Source organism: Trachypithecus francoisi, unplaced genomic scaffold (genome assembly GCF_009764315.1).
Source record: "Trachypithecus francoisi isolate TF-2019V2 unplaced genomic scaffold, Tfra_2.0 Lachesis_group1, whole genome shotgun sequence".
NCBI classification, from domain to species: domain Eukaryota; kingdom Metazoa; phylum Chordata; class Mammalia; order Primates; family Cercopithecidae; genus Trachypithecus; species Trachypithecus francoisi.
This window is the reverse complement of record NW_022681454.1, coordinates 115861575-115877771: the sequence shown is the minus strand read 5'-3', so window position 1 is coordinate 115877771 and position 16197 is coordinate 115861575. Positions and strand designations below refer to the sequence as shown.

The following is a 16197-nucleotide window of genomic DNA, read 5'->3' as shown; positions in this document are numbered from 1 at the left end:
AAATGTAACTATAAAAATAAGCAGAGTTTAATAGCAGACTATCAGTCGATCTAGATCTATTTTAGTCTTAAAGAATTGGCTAGTTACATGTTTTCAAAAATGTACAAATTGGCCAAGCGTGGTGGCTCACGCCTGTAATCCCAGCACTTTAGGAAGTTGAGGCGGGCGTATTGCCTGAGGTCAGGAGTTTGAGACCAGTCTGGCCAACATGGTGAAACCCAGTGTCTACTAAAAATACAAAAAAATTAGCCAGGTGTGGTGGCGTGCACCTGTAATCCCAGCTACTCAGGAGGCTGAGGTAGGGGAATTGCTTCAACCAGGGAGGTGGAGTTTGCAGTGCCCTGAGATCTCGCCACTGCACTCCAGGCTGAAAAAAAAAAAAAAAGAAAAGTTACAAATTGTTCACTGCATTTATTCCCCACAGTATTCTTTCTTGTAGCTTTGTTTTAGAAACAAAAGTTCTCCTCAAAGTTTCTGTTTGTTCTGGACTTGAGGTTGTGATAGTGATGATCCTTTCTTTTTCCTTCTGCACACTGCCCTTTAAATAACAAAGTATATATTATGAAGATGTTAACTGCTTTCCTAAAAGAAGAATGTTTCTTAAGAGCAGGGGATGAAAAACATAGTGTTAATGTGTGAAATCCCCAAGTCTACACTACTGATCAAGAAGAAAAAGAAAGAGTGAATAAAAACTTGAAACTGAAGATTAAATTAATGTGGTAGGCTTTGTGTGCCCAAATGGTATCCTATTTTTAATGATCAGAAAATTTGGTTCATACTAAATGCTATGTTTTATTCAATAGGAAACTTATCTTCATTGGTAATTTCAAGATAACCATTCCAGCACTTTTTGGAATACATGACATTTTTAATTTAATAGATGATTTATAAATTTAATTTTGAGAAGTTTTACATAGTCCCTGAATAATGTATATTAGGGGTCTGGAACCAGATAAGCATAAAACATTTCTTTGTATAATATCTAACCCGACATCATATAATTGGACCCTGGGGTGGATTTTGACTATAAAATAATTTTCATGTTTTCATGCATTCTTGAAGAGTTAAAGTGATTGTTAATGAAATTGCTGCTCTCAATAGATATGTACAAACATCTATACTTATCCATTAATGTCTAAGATTACATAAGTGAAGTACTTTATCAACTGTTAAGTACCTTGTATTCTTATTAAATGCTTATCTAAAAATCTCCATTTGCTTGTTTTCTGCCATAGAATGGAAATTAATAGTCTATGCTAAATCTCCACTTGCTTTTGATCATAGAATGGAAATTAATAGTCTAGGCTGAATTGAAATCAAAGAGCAAGAGATGAGGATCTTACAAAAATTTTTAAATTTGTTTCCATCAGTTTATACTAGTGAAATGGAGTGAAAATGACCTGGATTTAGAATTCTAGATCTATTTGATTATTACAAATTATTTGATAATCTTGAGTACTATGCAGTATTGGTTATCTCTTGCAACGTAACAAATTACACTAAGTGATTCTGAACGAACAGAATCTCACAGTTTTTGTGGTTCAGGAATTCTGGAGTGGCTTATCAAGCTTGGTTCCTTCTGGCTCAGGTATCTCACGCAGTCAGGATGTGAGCAGGGGCTACGTGACTTATGCTTGATCATCCATTTTCAAGAAGTTCTTGGGAAAAATGCTTCGTTCCTCACCATGTGGACTCTTCATAAGTTGCTCGGTGTCCTTACATCATGGCAGCTGACTTCTCCAGAGTGAGCAATTCGAAAAAAAATTGAGCAAGGAGGAAGCAGTAGTGCTCTATATGACCTCGTCTCCAAAGTTGTCCATCACCAAGACTTTTCTGGCATTCTGTTCTTTAGCAGTGAGACTTTAAGTTCTACACCCGACTCAAGAGGAAGGGAATTAGGCTCCAGCTCTTGAAAAGAGTAGTATCAGAGAATTTGTGGAGGCACTTTAACCTACTAGACATAGTACTAATGTACTTTCATTATTTATTATATAGAACATATATATCCATGTTTATTTTCTCTTTCCTTAAAACTAGCCAGAGGATAAAAGAGGAACTGTGCTCATTAATTAAAATGATCTCTTAAAATCATTTTGAGTTATCACCTTTCATGTACTAAAAAATAATATGAACTACCAGAGGAGAGGCAATGTAGACTGGGTTTACACAAAGGTTTACACAAAAATTGGTGTTCAAGGTTGTCTTAAATCAGAGGGAAAAGAGGAAGTAGAGCATGAAAAAGGGAAGACTAAGGAGAAAAAGAGGAAGATGTCTGCCTCTTTGTATGGTGGCAAATTACTGAGGTATTAAAAGACTTTTTTTTTTTTTTTTTTTGAGACGGAGTTTCACTCTTGTCGCCCAGACTGGAGTGCAGTGGCATGATCTTAGCTCACTGCAACCTCCACCCCCCGAGTTCAAGCGATTCTCCTGCCTCAGCCTCCCGAATAGCTGGAATTACAGGCATCTGCCACCACACCTGGCTAAGTTTTTGTATTTTTAGTAGAGATGGGATTTCACTATGTTGGTCAGGCTAGTCTGAAACTCCTGACCTTGTGATCCACCCGTCTCAGCCTCCCAAAGTGCTGGGATTACAGGCATGAGCCACTGCACCTGGCTAAGACTTTTAAAATACTGTGCCACAAATACTAACAGATCTACATAAGATCTCTGTTTGCACGTAATATAAATACTCACTGCTTAATATCCACAGGAAATGCTCATTGGTATGTCTCTATCATATCTTTCTGCGCCATTGTTTTCTGCCTCTGTTGACGGACTGAGAGCAAAGGGAATATATCTATTACTTTGCTACACTGTTTGAGTATCCAGTAGAAGGAGGGAAGTGCCTGGAAATGAGGTCAGACAGGTAGACAGAGGCAAGATCAAGAAGAGCCTTCTAATGTCATGCAAAGGAGGTACTGAATTTTTTTTAATGCCAGGAAGTATTTGCTATTATTTAAAAATCTGGGTGGCCACAGCAGTAAGTTCGAACCATTTTATTCGCTTCTAACCCAGAGCCACATAATTTGACACTTGATATATTTTTATAGTTAACTTCCATATTTGTTCATAAGCAGAGAGAGTACTTTGTTTAGAGGCAGGAAAGCTGCTAAAGAGTTTTTTGTAGATTTGTTACACTTTTGTTTAGGAGGTTTAGTGATTGATTTGATGGAGGAATGAGGGAGAAGGACAAATCTAAAATACTTTCTAGCTTTGTAGATAAGTTATAAAGGGGGAAAGTTGTCATATTTCCTAAAATAAGTCATTGGTTTGTGGGGAACAAAACAGCTCTTTTTCTTTTGTATGTATTGTTTTACAGTCTAATCCTTTCTCTTCTCCCCTGAAATCTCTACATTGCCTCCCCATCCCTGGTTCGCGTGGTCAAAGAAATTAGCTCAGCAGTTCTCTCCTCTATGTCCAGAACTAAAGTTTTCCTGGCTACCAAATCTGCTCATCAGCATACAAACATGCTATTTCTCCCATCTTGAAAACAAAAGCAAAACACGCACTGGATCACACATCTGCTTTACCACCTCATTTCTCTGATCATCACCAGAACAAAACTCTTTGAAAGAGTTATACAGGCCGTGTTTGCCATTTCCATTTCCTTCCATTCTCTCTTGAACACACTTCACCGAAACTTTCGCGTTCTTCATGTTCCCCTGTCTCTCTCCTTCTCCTTTGGCCTCCCTATTCCTTGAGACACAACAGTATTAAAATTAAGCCAGTTGATAACCCTATAGCGTTCTCTAAGTGTTCAAGTGTTCACTTTAAATCAAAAGCTAGAAATGAATAAGCTTAGTGAGGAAGGCATGTTGAAAGCCGAGATAGGCCAAAAGCTAGGATTCTTGTGCCAGTTAGCCAAGTTGTGGACACAAAGGAAAAGTTATTGAAGGAGATTACAAGTGCTACTCCAATGAACACATGAGCGCTAAGAAAGCCAAATCGCCTTATTGCTCACATAAAGTTTGAATGGTCTGGATAGATCAAACCAGCCACAACATTCTCTTAAGCCAAAGCCCAAAATCCAGAGCGAGGCCCTAACTTTTTTAATACTGTGAAGGTTGAGAGAGGTAAGGAAGCTTCAGAAGAAAAGTTGGAAGCTAGCAGAGGTTGTCTCATGAGGTTTACGGAAAGAAGCCATCTCCATAACACAAAAGTGCAAGGTGAGGCGGCAAGTACTGATGGAGAAGCTTTCGCAAGTTATACAGATCTAGTGAAGATCATTGATGAAGGTGGCTATGCTAAACAACAGATTGTCAATATAGACTTAACAGTCTTCTGTTAGAATAAAATGCCATTTCAGACTTTCATAACTAGAGAGAAGAAGTCAATGTCTGGCTTCAAAGCATCAAAGGACAGGCTGACTCTGTTGTTATGGGCTAATGCAGCTGGTAACTTTAAGTAGAAGCCAGTGCTCACTTACCATTCTAAAAATCCTAGGGCCCTTAAGAATTATGCTAATTCAACTCAGCCTGTCCTCTGCAAATGGAACAACAAAGCCTAGATGACAGCACCTTTGTTTACAGCGTGATTTACTGAATATGTTAAGCCTACTATTGAGACCTAGTGTTCAGAGAAAATGATTTCTTTCAAAATATTACTGCTCTGTGACAGTACACCTAGTCACCCAGGAGCTCTGATGAAGATGCACAAGGAAATCAATGTCGTTTTCATGCCTGCTGATACAACATCCATTCTGCAGCCTGCAGTCATTGGAGCAAAGACTAATTTCTGCTTTCCAGTCTTATTATTTAAGAAATTCATTTCGTAAGGCCATAACTGACCTAAATAGGGATTCCTCTGGTGGCTCTGGGAAGAGTACATTGAAAACCTTCTGGAAAGGACGCAACATTCTATATCCCATTAGGAACATTTGTGATTTATGGGAGGAGGTCAAATTATCAACATGAATAGGAATTTGGAAGAAGTTGATTCCAGCCTTCATGGATGACTTTGAAGGGTTTGAGATGTCACTGTTGGAAGTAACTGCAGATCTTGTGGAAGTACCAAGAGAATTAGAATAGAAGTAGAGCCAGAAGATGTAACTGAATGGCCGCAATCTCATGATAAAACTTGGACAGGTGAACTGTTGCTTCTTATGGATGAGCAAAGAAAGTGGTTTCTTGAGATGGACTCTACCTCTGCTGTAAATGCTGTGAATATTGTTGAAAGACAGCAAATAATTTAGCATATTACATAAACTTAGTTGATAAAACAGTGGCACGCCTTGAAAATATTGACTCCAATTTTGAAAGAAGTTCTACTGTGGGTAAAATGCTATCAAACAGCATCACATGCTACAGAGGAATCTATCATGAAAGGAAGAGTCAATCTGTGGTGGCAAACTTCATTGTTGTCTTATGCTAAGAAATTTCCACAACAACCCTATCCTTCAGCAACCACCACCCTGATCATTCAGCAGACATCAACATCAAAGTAAGACCCTTCACCAGCAAAAAGTATAGCTAGCTAAAGACTAAGGTGATTGTTAACATTTTTCAGCAATAAAGTATTTTTAAATTATGGTGTGTACATTGATTTTTAGTCATAGTGCTATTGCACACTTAAGAAATTACAGTATAGTCTAAAAATAACTTTTATATCCTCTGGGAAACCAAAATATATGTGTAACTCACTTTATTGCCGTTGCCTGAAACCAAACCCACAGTATCTCTGAGGCATGTCTACAATTACTTCATTAACTGGCACAGCTACGGAGAAGAGGTCATGTCTTTTTTTGCTGGTGACACCTACAACTAGGAGTTTCGCTAGTGAGACAGATGTCTGCATCTGTGCTTTCATACATTCTCAGGCACATCTTCCATTTGGAGGGATAATATTTAGAGATAAAATTATGTTTTGGCTGTGAGAACATAAGCTATGTTCTCCATATGAAGGACTTAGAATGTAAAGAAATTATGTGTGTACATATATATACACGACACACACGTTTTTCTTGAATATCTTATGTTAAATTATATGGATATCTAGCTTTCAATGGCTATGTATGTGGTTAGCTAGACCAGCAGAGGCAATAGCAGTGATCCAAACACTTAGTTCAGCTCTAGTAAAGAAGGCGTTCTCTCAACCCCTTTGATACCAACTTTAATTTTTAAATTTTATTCAGCCTGTTTAGCGTTTTGATGCACAAAATTTGCTTTTTACCATTTTTGCTGTGTTACCTATTTTCTGTTTGTATTAGGTGCCCATTATGGGCACACCACTCTACACTGTAATTATCAGGAGGCTTTATTGGCAGGGCATTTTACAAGGCTATGGACTCATAATAAGTACAGGTAATGCTGGAACAAACTTGATCTTGATTTAACAGAGTCCAAATCCAACAACACTGTCCAGGGTAAGCCTATGCTTTGCAGGCCAACACCTGGCATCAGGCAGGATATCACCCTTAAAATAAATCTTCATTATTAAATAGATCCAGGGCTCTGAAGTCATTTTTGGCAATGTATTGTGTAAAGGTGAACATAAACAGTGGTGGAATTATTCTGATATGAAGTACAACTTGTATAACCTGTGTTGATATACAAAATTTTTTATTGACATTTTGGGCTTACTCTCACTTAGGCAGAGAGGCAGAGTGTGAAAGAAAGACCTCTGACTTTGTAGCAAAAATGACTTGGTCTTGTGCTGGCTTAGGGGCAGTGATTCCTTGAGCAAGTTTCTTCTGTCTTTGCTTTAGGCGACTGGTTTGTAAAATTTCAGCATAAAGTGCAAACACATAGGGTGGTTTTGAATTCCTAGTGAGATGAGGAATGTGGCAGTGCCTACTGCAGAGCTCTCACTTCGTGGGGGTCAGAAAATGTCCACTTCTTCCTTCTGAGAATGTTGCAAAGCCAGACAAATGGAGGAATGGAAAGTTAAACAACAACAGTAAACACTGAATGTACCCTGCCATGGGAAAGACAGCAGGCTCTTTTCTGCTATGTAACCTTTGTGTCTCTGGCAGTTTTTAAAGGGCTTATATGGAGACTTTGCTCACAATGGCTATGTGCTGTTCTGTCTCTGGACAGAATCTCTGTATCTCAAGGGACAGAAAGATCTAATAAGGCAAAAAGTCCCTTTAGTTCTAGGTTTAAGAGCTTTACCTCATTACTTAAAAGCTAGTGTGGCAGAGAGTTTACTATTTGGCAGGAGGGGAATTTTTTTTTTTAATTGTTCAAAGAGATGAGAATAAACACTAGGATCAACAATTATGCCAAGCATTTCCTCATGGGGAAGAACCCCAGTCTCAGGTTGACTCTATTCCCACAGGATGTTCCTGGGGCAGGACAGCTACTGACCCCCAGAGCCTGGATTTGCCCTAGCCCCATCTGGGGAGTGACCATCCTGCCTAATAGCACAGAACAAATGATCAGGACCTCAGCCTGCTTCAACATTACCTAGACAGCTGGGAACTTGGCACATGGGCACCCACTTTCACATACCTTCAGCAATTACATATTCATTTGCTTTTAAAATGCTTTAAAATTCATGTACAGTGAAACACAGAGATCTTAATGTACAATTTGATGAGTTTTGAAAAATATGCATATATCTGTATAACTAATTCCCTAATCAGTCCTCACCACCCATGGGCAACAGTGTTCTTATATCTGTCACCACAAATTAGTTTTGCTTTTTCTTGAAGAATCTACTTATTTTTGATACTGCATTATTATTCACTTTTCCTTGATACATCGAATTTTTTTTTTTAATGTTGCATAAGTGGTTCTTGACTGTGAAAACTTGTTATGAGACTTATAATCTAAGTCCAAGAAGACAACTTTTAGCAGCCACATTGGATTGTCTTTGTTTCTTAGAGTTATAATTTTGAAGTTGTTCCATTTCCTTTGATGAAAATGTGCATTAAGAAGATAACCATACTTATGAGATCTAAAGACTAAGCGTTGGTGTGTACTGGAGGACCCTTGGTCTCCATGATTCCTTGAGTATAAAAGAATAGTCCATAAAAGCCTATAATTTGGCTGGGCGCGGTGGCCCACACCTGTAATCCCAGCACTTTGGGAGGCCAAGGTGGGCAGATCACAAGGTCAGGAGTTTGAGACCAGCCTGACCAACATGGTGAAACCCCGTCTCTACTCAAAATACAAAAATTAGCCAAGCATGGTGGTGGGCGCATGTAATCTCAGCTACTCAGGAGGCTGAGGCAGGAGAATTGCTTGAACCCAGGAGGCAGAGGTTGCGGTGAGCCGAGAGTGCGCCATTACACTCCAGCCTGGGCAACAGAACAAGACTCTGTCTCAAAAAAACAAAAAAACAAAAAGCCTATATTTTATACTAGGGCTGATTTCACTTTTTCCTATGGGGATTAGTAGAAAGAATTGTAGCCCTTGGAATCAAGTCTAGAGAATGTCTGGGTCTGCATATTCCTGAACTAGTTATGTAAGTTTTCTGAACATCGGATTGCTCTGTGATAAAATGGGGATGATAATTAAAGAATTATGCCAAGGATTAAATGAATGAACAGTCACAAAGTGCCTATTACATGGCAAGCCCTCCCTTCTCCTTTTTTTAATGGCAAATTCTTTAGCATTTGAATTTTTCTGGTTTTAGTGAGGAGGAGATTTCATAACTGTATTAGAAACAATGGCATTGATCATGTTATTTCTGATGCCAGTTATCTTCAGGGCACTGCTTTTTTATGTCTTTCAATTCCTTAGACGCTTCTCTCCAACTTACTTGGCTGCCCATTCGTAGCCATGAAGGCTGTGAGAGTAAACTAAAAGCACCATTCTCCTCTGTTTATCCTTGTCTCATCCCCCAACCATGGAATATCTGTAAACATTCTCTTGAGATATAAAGTAGGTATAAAGATAAATAGCCTGTATATACAGAAGGATGAAATCAATCTTACCAGTCACTTAAAGAAATATCTAACTTTGATTCTAAAATCCATTAATAAGAGCCCACCCTAAAACCATAACTAAAATGGTCAAAATTGGCTAATGTACATACAGGCAACACAGAAGAGGATACCAGGTTAGCCAATAACAATAAAAAAGATGTTCATTCTCTCTAGTAATCAGGAAAATACAAATTAAAGCAACAATGATATACAGTTTTATACCCATCAGATTGACAAACATTGAAAAAGTCTGATAACACCAGACGCTTGTAAGGATGTGAGGTTAATGGAGATTCTTATGCCTTGCTAGTAAAGGTATACATTTCTGTAATCTTTTTGAAGATTTAACCAGAGAAGTTGCTGCACATGTGCACAAGAAGAATATACAAAGACGTTTCTCAAAGATTATAGTAGTAAAAAGTTGCAAACAACTCAGACATCCATTCTTTGGCGATCAAATGAATACAGTTTGATATGGAATGCAATATTGTATGTAAAATGAATGAACCAGATCTATATGAATTGACCTTAAAAAACAACATTGAATATAATTGGAAGTTGCAAAATGTTTCCTATGTATTATTTCATTTAAGAAACCTTTTTGAAAGATAAAAGTACTATGTTTTGTATATAGATTTATATATTTTTTAACAGTATGATGAAGAAGGTTGACTATGGTAGGAAGAACAGGAAGAAGAAGAATGAGACTGGAAAGAGGAAGTCCAATTTAATTTTATCTTAATTTAATAGTATTAATAAAGGAATCATCACCAAATATTAACATTTAGTAATTCTATATTAGTAGTTCTCAACGTGTCTTTTGTCCCTGGACCAGCAGCATTTGTAATCATCTGAGAACTTGTAGAAATACAGGCCCCAGTCTGGATCTACAAAATCTGAAATTTAGAGGGTAGACCCACGAAACTGTATTTTAACAAGTCTCACACTACCACTGTTCTAGATGGCAAAGGCATGAATGCTTACTATCTCATTCTTTGTGATTTTTCTATACTTTTTAAATTAAAAATTAAATAATCTCAAGCTTTTCTTTCTTTTATCTTCCAGTGTTACCTTAGGCTATAAGTTTCAACTCCATAATTAATGGCTTATTAAGAACATAAAGTTTTTACTGCCACACAAAGTTCTCAGATATGGATGGATTTCTTAATCTTAAGCAAAGGCTAGAGCCAAAAATGGGAAGACATAATTAATTATTATTTGAATGTGCATTGTTCAGTTAGTACATCACCCTAAAAAATTTTATTCTTGCTGGCATTTCTCCCATTATCATCAACAGCAAATACTATTCAACCTTTGAGTACATGTAAAACAATGCAAAGTGTTGTTAGTAGCATAAAGCATAAAATATAAATCATGTCCTTAGAAAACAGTCTACTTGCAGGGCTAGGATGTGAGTAAAGAAAATGAGCTTAAAAGGTTAAAAAGGAACACCCTGTCTGGTGTAGGGCATATACAACTGCCACACAGAGTTTCGAGGGGTAGGTTTGAAGGGAAGATTTTTTTTGGAGATTTGGCCTCAGTAGAGAAGGTGAAAGGTGATATTTCAAGGAATTATGTGAACAAACGACATGGCAGTATTCTAATCCAAAGACCCATGTAAGTGATCTAGTTAAGTTGAGGGTGTGGAATGTTAGGTAGAGTCTTTAATTTTTATTCTGTAGATGGGTGAAACCATTAAACTTTTTGAGAAATGAGGTGATCTGTGTATGCACAACAGTGCCCCAAGAATATAAATTTGGCTGAAGTGTCAAAGATAGACTGAAGGCAGAAAGATGATTAGGAATGAGATGTCATGTTCTTCAAAGACAGTGAGGATTTACATAGTGAAACAGAAGAGATAAAATGAGGTGTGGAGAAGAAGAAAAAGAATGCAAGAATATAGGAATCATAATCGGATGGAATTTATTGGTTTCTTAATGCTGCTGTAAAAAAACTACCGGAAATTTCGTGACTTAAAATAGCACACATATTTTATTTGAAGCTTTGGACTTCAGAGTCTAAATAATTCTCAGTGGGCTAAAATCAGGGCATCTACAGGGGTGTGTTTCTGTGTGGAGTCTCTAGAAACAGACCTGTTCTCTTGCCCCTTCTAGCTTCCATAGGCTGCCTGTACCCCTTTGCTCATGGCCCCTTCCTCTGTCTTCAAAACCTGCAGAATAGCATTGTCAAATGTTTCCTTGACTCTGCCTCTCCTGCTTCCATTTTTCGTTACAAGGACCTTGTGATTACATTGGGCCCACCTAGATAATTCAGGATAATCTCCCTATCTCCAGATCTTTAACTTTATCACATATCAAAAGCCCCGTTTGTCATTTAAGGGTCACATATTCATAGGTTCCAGAGATTAGGACAAGGACATCTTTGGGGGCCATTATTTTGCCTACCACATGGAATATTACCGTAACTTGATTCCTTAGGATTCAGAAGAGAAGTCAGAAAGCCTGGATCTGTTGTGTCAACTCTCTCACTCTCAGTTTTCTCATCTGTAAAGCAGGTGGGGAGAGAGTATGGGGGTGGGATTCCCAAGCCTAACACTGATTAGAATGTCAGCTCCATGAGGACAGGGATTTTCTTCTGTTTTCTTCACTACTGGTACATAAAGGCACTTAGTAGTTATTGAATACAGTATTTATGGCAGAATGAATAAATGAGTCAAAGAAAAGTTTGAAAAGAGCACTAGGGAAAATTCTCCCCTAACTCCTCTATATATTGTTAAGTTCTAGTTTTCTTAGTAAAGTTTGTATTTGGCTCAGATTAGACTGTCTTGAGTCCTGTCATTGCAATGGAGATCTTCTGAGGCTGAGAGAGAGGGATAGCTATGATTTATAGTCTGTCCTTTCCTCCTTTGCTTTTAGTTTCCATGCTGAGCATCCCCTGAACTGGGGATGGGGAAATGTATTGGGATTGATGTACGGCCTCAGAAAATGTCTGGGGCAGCTGCTTATTGAAGAAGAAATTGCTCACTGTGGCAATGATCAGTTGCCCTGAAACAACCAGCTGTCACATTCCACACTGCTCACCCAGTGAGAGTCAAGTCTTGGCTTTTGCATTCCTAAAAGAACACTCAGCCCTTTGAGGACATAACATCTATTTGTGCTGTGCATAGTGCCAGTAAAATAGAAAACAGAAAGGCTTTTTTGCGCTTTTACAAAAATAGCATGGAGTACCTGTATCTGAGAGTACAGTTAGCCAGCAGGTAGGCAAAAGTGAATGGACATTCTGATATGGAAGCTAATGCTTTTCGGGGTGCTGCCGCTCATATGGAGTCTGACATATACTTAGAGTAAAAGCTGTCTTTAAAAACGGACATTTCAAAGCCTATAGTTAGCAGTTACTTGATTTAAAGACAATGATCTAATCTGTTTAAAGAAGCAATGGATGACAGCAGAAAGAAGGACTGACTTTATATGAACATGAAGGGCAGAGGGTGCTAGTTTTGCTCAGGATCCTTAAAGTCAGAGAATTAAACTGTTATTTGTCTTTTACTGTGTATGCAACCCTGAACAAACACTGTGCCTTTTCTTCTATTTTTTATCTGTTTTTATTAGTGTCGTTTTTCAAATGTCACCCTTCTGGGGATGGAGGCACATATACCTATTAGATACACAGTTGTCCATCAGTATACAAAGAGAGATTGATTTGAGGACTCCACTCCATTCCCTCATACCAAATCTGTGGATGCTCAAGTCCCTTATATAAAAGGTATAATATTTGCATAAAACCTACACACATCCTCTCATACACTGTAAATCATCTCTGGATTACTTTTTTTGTTACACGTGTAGGACATTTGTTCTTAGGGAGCCACAAGTTTTGTGCCCCTTGTCACAGTGACCCCAGATGCCTGTTCCATGTGTTGTAAACAGAGGAGCCATTCTTCAGCCCCCTGCTCTGAGCACACCCCTAGATTATTTATACTACCTAATATAATGTGAGTGTTCTGTATATAATTGTCCTACATATTTATTTGATGTTATTTTTATTGCTGTGGGTTTGAAAATTTTGTGTCAAATATTTTGTATCACAGTTTAATACAAAGGACTGACTATGTTTTCCTGGGCTAATAGTCTCTTGATAGAACTTGGTTTGTTTTTCTTAATATTTATTATTTATTTATTTATTTATTTATTTATTAGTACAAATTTACAGGGTATATGTGAAACTTTGGTACATGTATATAATGCATAGTGATCAAATGAGGGTATTTCTGGTGTCTATTACCCCAATACAATGCATTTTTGTTAAGTATAGTCACCCTCCTATGCTATAAATCATTGAATTTATTTCTTCTATCTTATTGTGTGTTTGTAATCCCAGCGCTTTGGGAGGCCAAAGCGGAAGGACTGCTTGAGCGCAGGAGTTTGGGACCAGCCTGGGCATAGTGAAACCTCGTCTCTACAAAAAAATTTTAAAAATTTAACCAGACATAGTAGTACATGCCTTCCATGTAGTCCCACTGCTTGGAAGCTGAGGTGGGAGAGTAGCCTCAGCCTGGAAGATCAAGGCTGCAGTGAGCTGTGATTGTGCCATGGCACTCCAGCCTGGGCAACAGAGCAAGACCCTGTCTCAAAAAGAAAAAAAAAAAAAGACTGAAAGGAATCATCATCTCACTGTAAATTTATGTTGATATGATGATGGACTAAAATGTTAATATAGTTTGATTAGTGATCGTTTAATAAGCAGCTGATTTTTTGTCTTTTTATATTTTCGAGTGAGCAGGAGCTTTCTCTCTATTTTCTTGCTTACTACATTGCTTCATACAGTTCCAGGTACAGATAGCATATCAGTATATACTTTTTGTACTACATATTTATCAGAAACTTTGCATAATACTTTCTATATCTCTTTGAAACTCATCTTTCTTAAAACACAGATTTAAAGTTTATGTCTTTCCTTTGTAAAACTATTTATTAGAGAAAAAATTTAAATGTCATTTCTGAGACTCCTTCTCTTTTACTCACATTAAGTGCCCCGTCAGTGCTCCTAGCAATCCACGGCCACTGTTTCATGAAACTGATCCCACCATCCTACTATGCTATAAGTCTATGTTTATGTATCACTCATTCTTGATTCTGAGCTCCTTCAGAGTAATCACTTCCCCGGTTTTTTGTTACTTTTTGGTACATAATAGGCACTTCAGTATTTGTTGAGTGGATGAATGAATATCTGAGCATTTAAAATAACCAAATTATACTACTCTATATTAGACCCCAGTGAACTTCAAGTGGCTCTTATTATAGTTCCAGTGAATATTCCTAACTACAATCCAGACATTTTTGACTTTAGAGGAATTTTACTAGAAATTTAGTCAGTGAGGTTAGAGCATCTAGAAATCTGCTGCTGTTTTCAAGAGCGAAAGAGTATGTAAAAATAAGAGAGAGTTGCTCTAAAGGAAATAAAAAGGTATAGAATAATTGCATAATTCTGCTTTTAAAAACAATTAATATCCCTTTACCATATGGGCAAAAAAAAAAAAAAAAAAGAGAAAAATGTTAAGAAGACTAGAAAACTACATAAGACAATAAGATATTTCCCCTTTCTTATTCTGCTATCCTAGAGGAGGATTTTATATCTTTTTCTTAAAGCTAAGATACTATAGTGAGCTGAGAAAACAAAGTGAACCATCCACATAGAACTAAAGATACATATTTCTGAAGTATAGCCAGTTAGAGGATAATAGCTTATTCCACTGATACTAAATAGCAGAAGAAAGGAAAGAGTAGAATTTATAAATAATAAAGCAGAGAGAAGAGTAAGTTGAAGGTCTTTATAAGACTAAGGTAATAACTCAAAATGAAGGTGGAACTAAAAGATAAGTAACTTCCAAATGCCTTCTCATCTATTTGAAATAAGCCTCAGCATGTTAATTCCTGTTTTGATTTTTCAGTACCCTCTTTCCCAAAAATAAGTCTGTTAAAGGTAAAATAATTTTCAAGGGCAGAAATTTCAAAAGAAGTTGGACTACATCCTTACATTAAGAATTATTTTTGCCCTAATGATCCTCCTGCATTCTTTTCATGATTGGCCAGTAGGTCCTGTTTCATTTCTAGTAAAAGAGCATTTTAGCCCTTTTGAAACATTATATTTAAAACCCATATAAAATGTTCACTTTCTTATATACTTTATTGGAACTGTAATCAAAATTTATTACTTATATTTAAAAACTATGGAAAATATATACTTAAAATGTGGTTGCTAAAATAATTCCATTCAAAATACAGGGTGAAATCAAAGAATCAAACATAGCTTGGGCCCTAATAAATTAAAAATAGTCGAATTCTTATTAGGATGAAAGAATATGGTAAATGATGTAAAGCTTGCTCAAATGCTGATGAGGGGTTTTGCTTTTGTTTTGTAGACTAGTGTTATTTTACAGCACATGCAGGATATCTTCTATAAATACATTTTGGTGAATTTTTACCAGTAATTTCAGTCAATAAAAAATTTGTCACTTTTATCTCCTTATACCAGGTGGTTGGTGTAGCCCAGGCCATCAACAAGAAATCAGGAAACGGTGGGACATTTACTGAAAAAGATGAAAAGGTACCAAAACTTGTGTCAGGCATGAGCCAATTTAGGAAGATGCTTTTTCTTTGTAGTATATACACCTCTAGGATTAATTGTTGCTGAAATTGTTGGTCACACAAAAAGATTAGAGTTAAAAATGATCTGAAAGGTTCAAAAGTGTGTCTTAGGCTAACTAGAGCGATGATTTCACATCTGAGTACTTGTGTTATTCAGTCAGCAGAAACCCCCAAATTCCCTCCTTGGTGTGCTGCCAAGCCTGCACTGGGCATGTTGGGGCCACACAGAAGGTGACTTACGGCATTTTAACTATCTCATTTACCTTTCATCACTGCTATAGAGCTCCAACCTTGAGTAAAACCCCATAACAAACACTGCTACAAGTTCAGCACTTTTGGTTGGCTAAAAATTGGAACTGCCTCCTGGTGTAGCAAATTTCTGAATGTTTTATAAGCCTTGCACACAGACAGTGGGGTGCCAATGTGTGAATTCAGGCTAGATGAGGTAAATGTAGCTTCAGAGAGAGCAACAGTGAGCATTATTTTATTATTCTTCTCGTTCAACTCTGAAGGAATACCTTCCACACACCTCATTGACATGCTTTCCATTTAAGGACAAAAGCCCTTAAAACTGTTGATAAATTCATTCTATGAGTAGGTTTCATTATTTCTCCTATTGAATAAGTAATTATGTATATATCATAGCCTACTGAATTATTCCTATTCCCAAGTCCATTGCTGTTTATGTTATTCCTCTGAAAATTAGTAGGAGCTTTTGAATTT

The 16197-nt window shown here is 37.2% G+C and overlaps 1 protein-coding gene and 1 non-coding gene across 6 annotated transcripts in view; one reads left to right on the top strand and one right to left on the bottom strand.

Moving 5' to 3' along the window:
• PDE5A (phosphodiesterase 5A) overlaps nucleotides 1-16197 on the top strand; it is a 138473-nt gene that overhangs the window by 48134 nt on the left and 74142 nt on the right. For all 5 annotated transcript variants that reach the window (XM_033215131.1, XM_033215129.1, XM_033215133.1 and 2 more), the window contains exon 4: nucleotides 15362-15433. In XM_033215131.1, coding sequence (XP_033071022.1) covers nucleotides 15362-15433 — 72 coding nt within the window. The remainder of the gene's footprint in view (nucleotides 1-15361; nucleotides 15434-16197) is intronic.
• Nucleotides 12668-12794, bottom strand: LOC117086533. Its single transcript, XR_004438429.1, has one exon. It is a non-coding gene; the product is annotated as a small nucleolar RNA SNORA11 (small nucleolar RNA).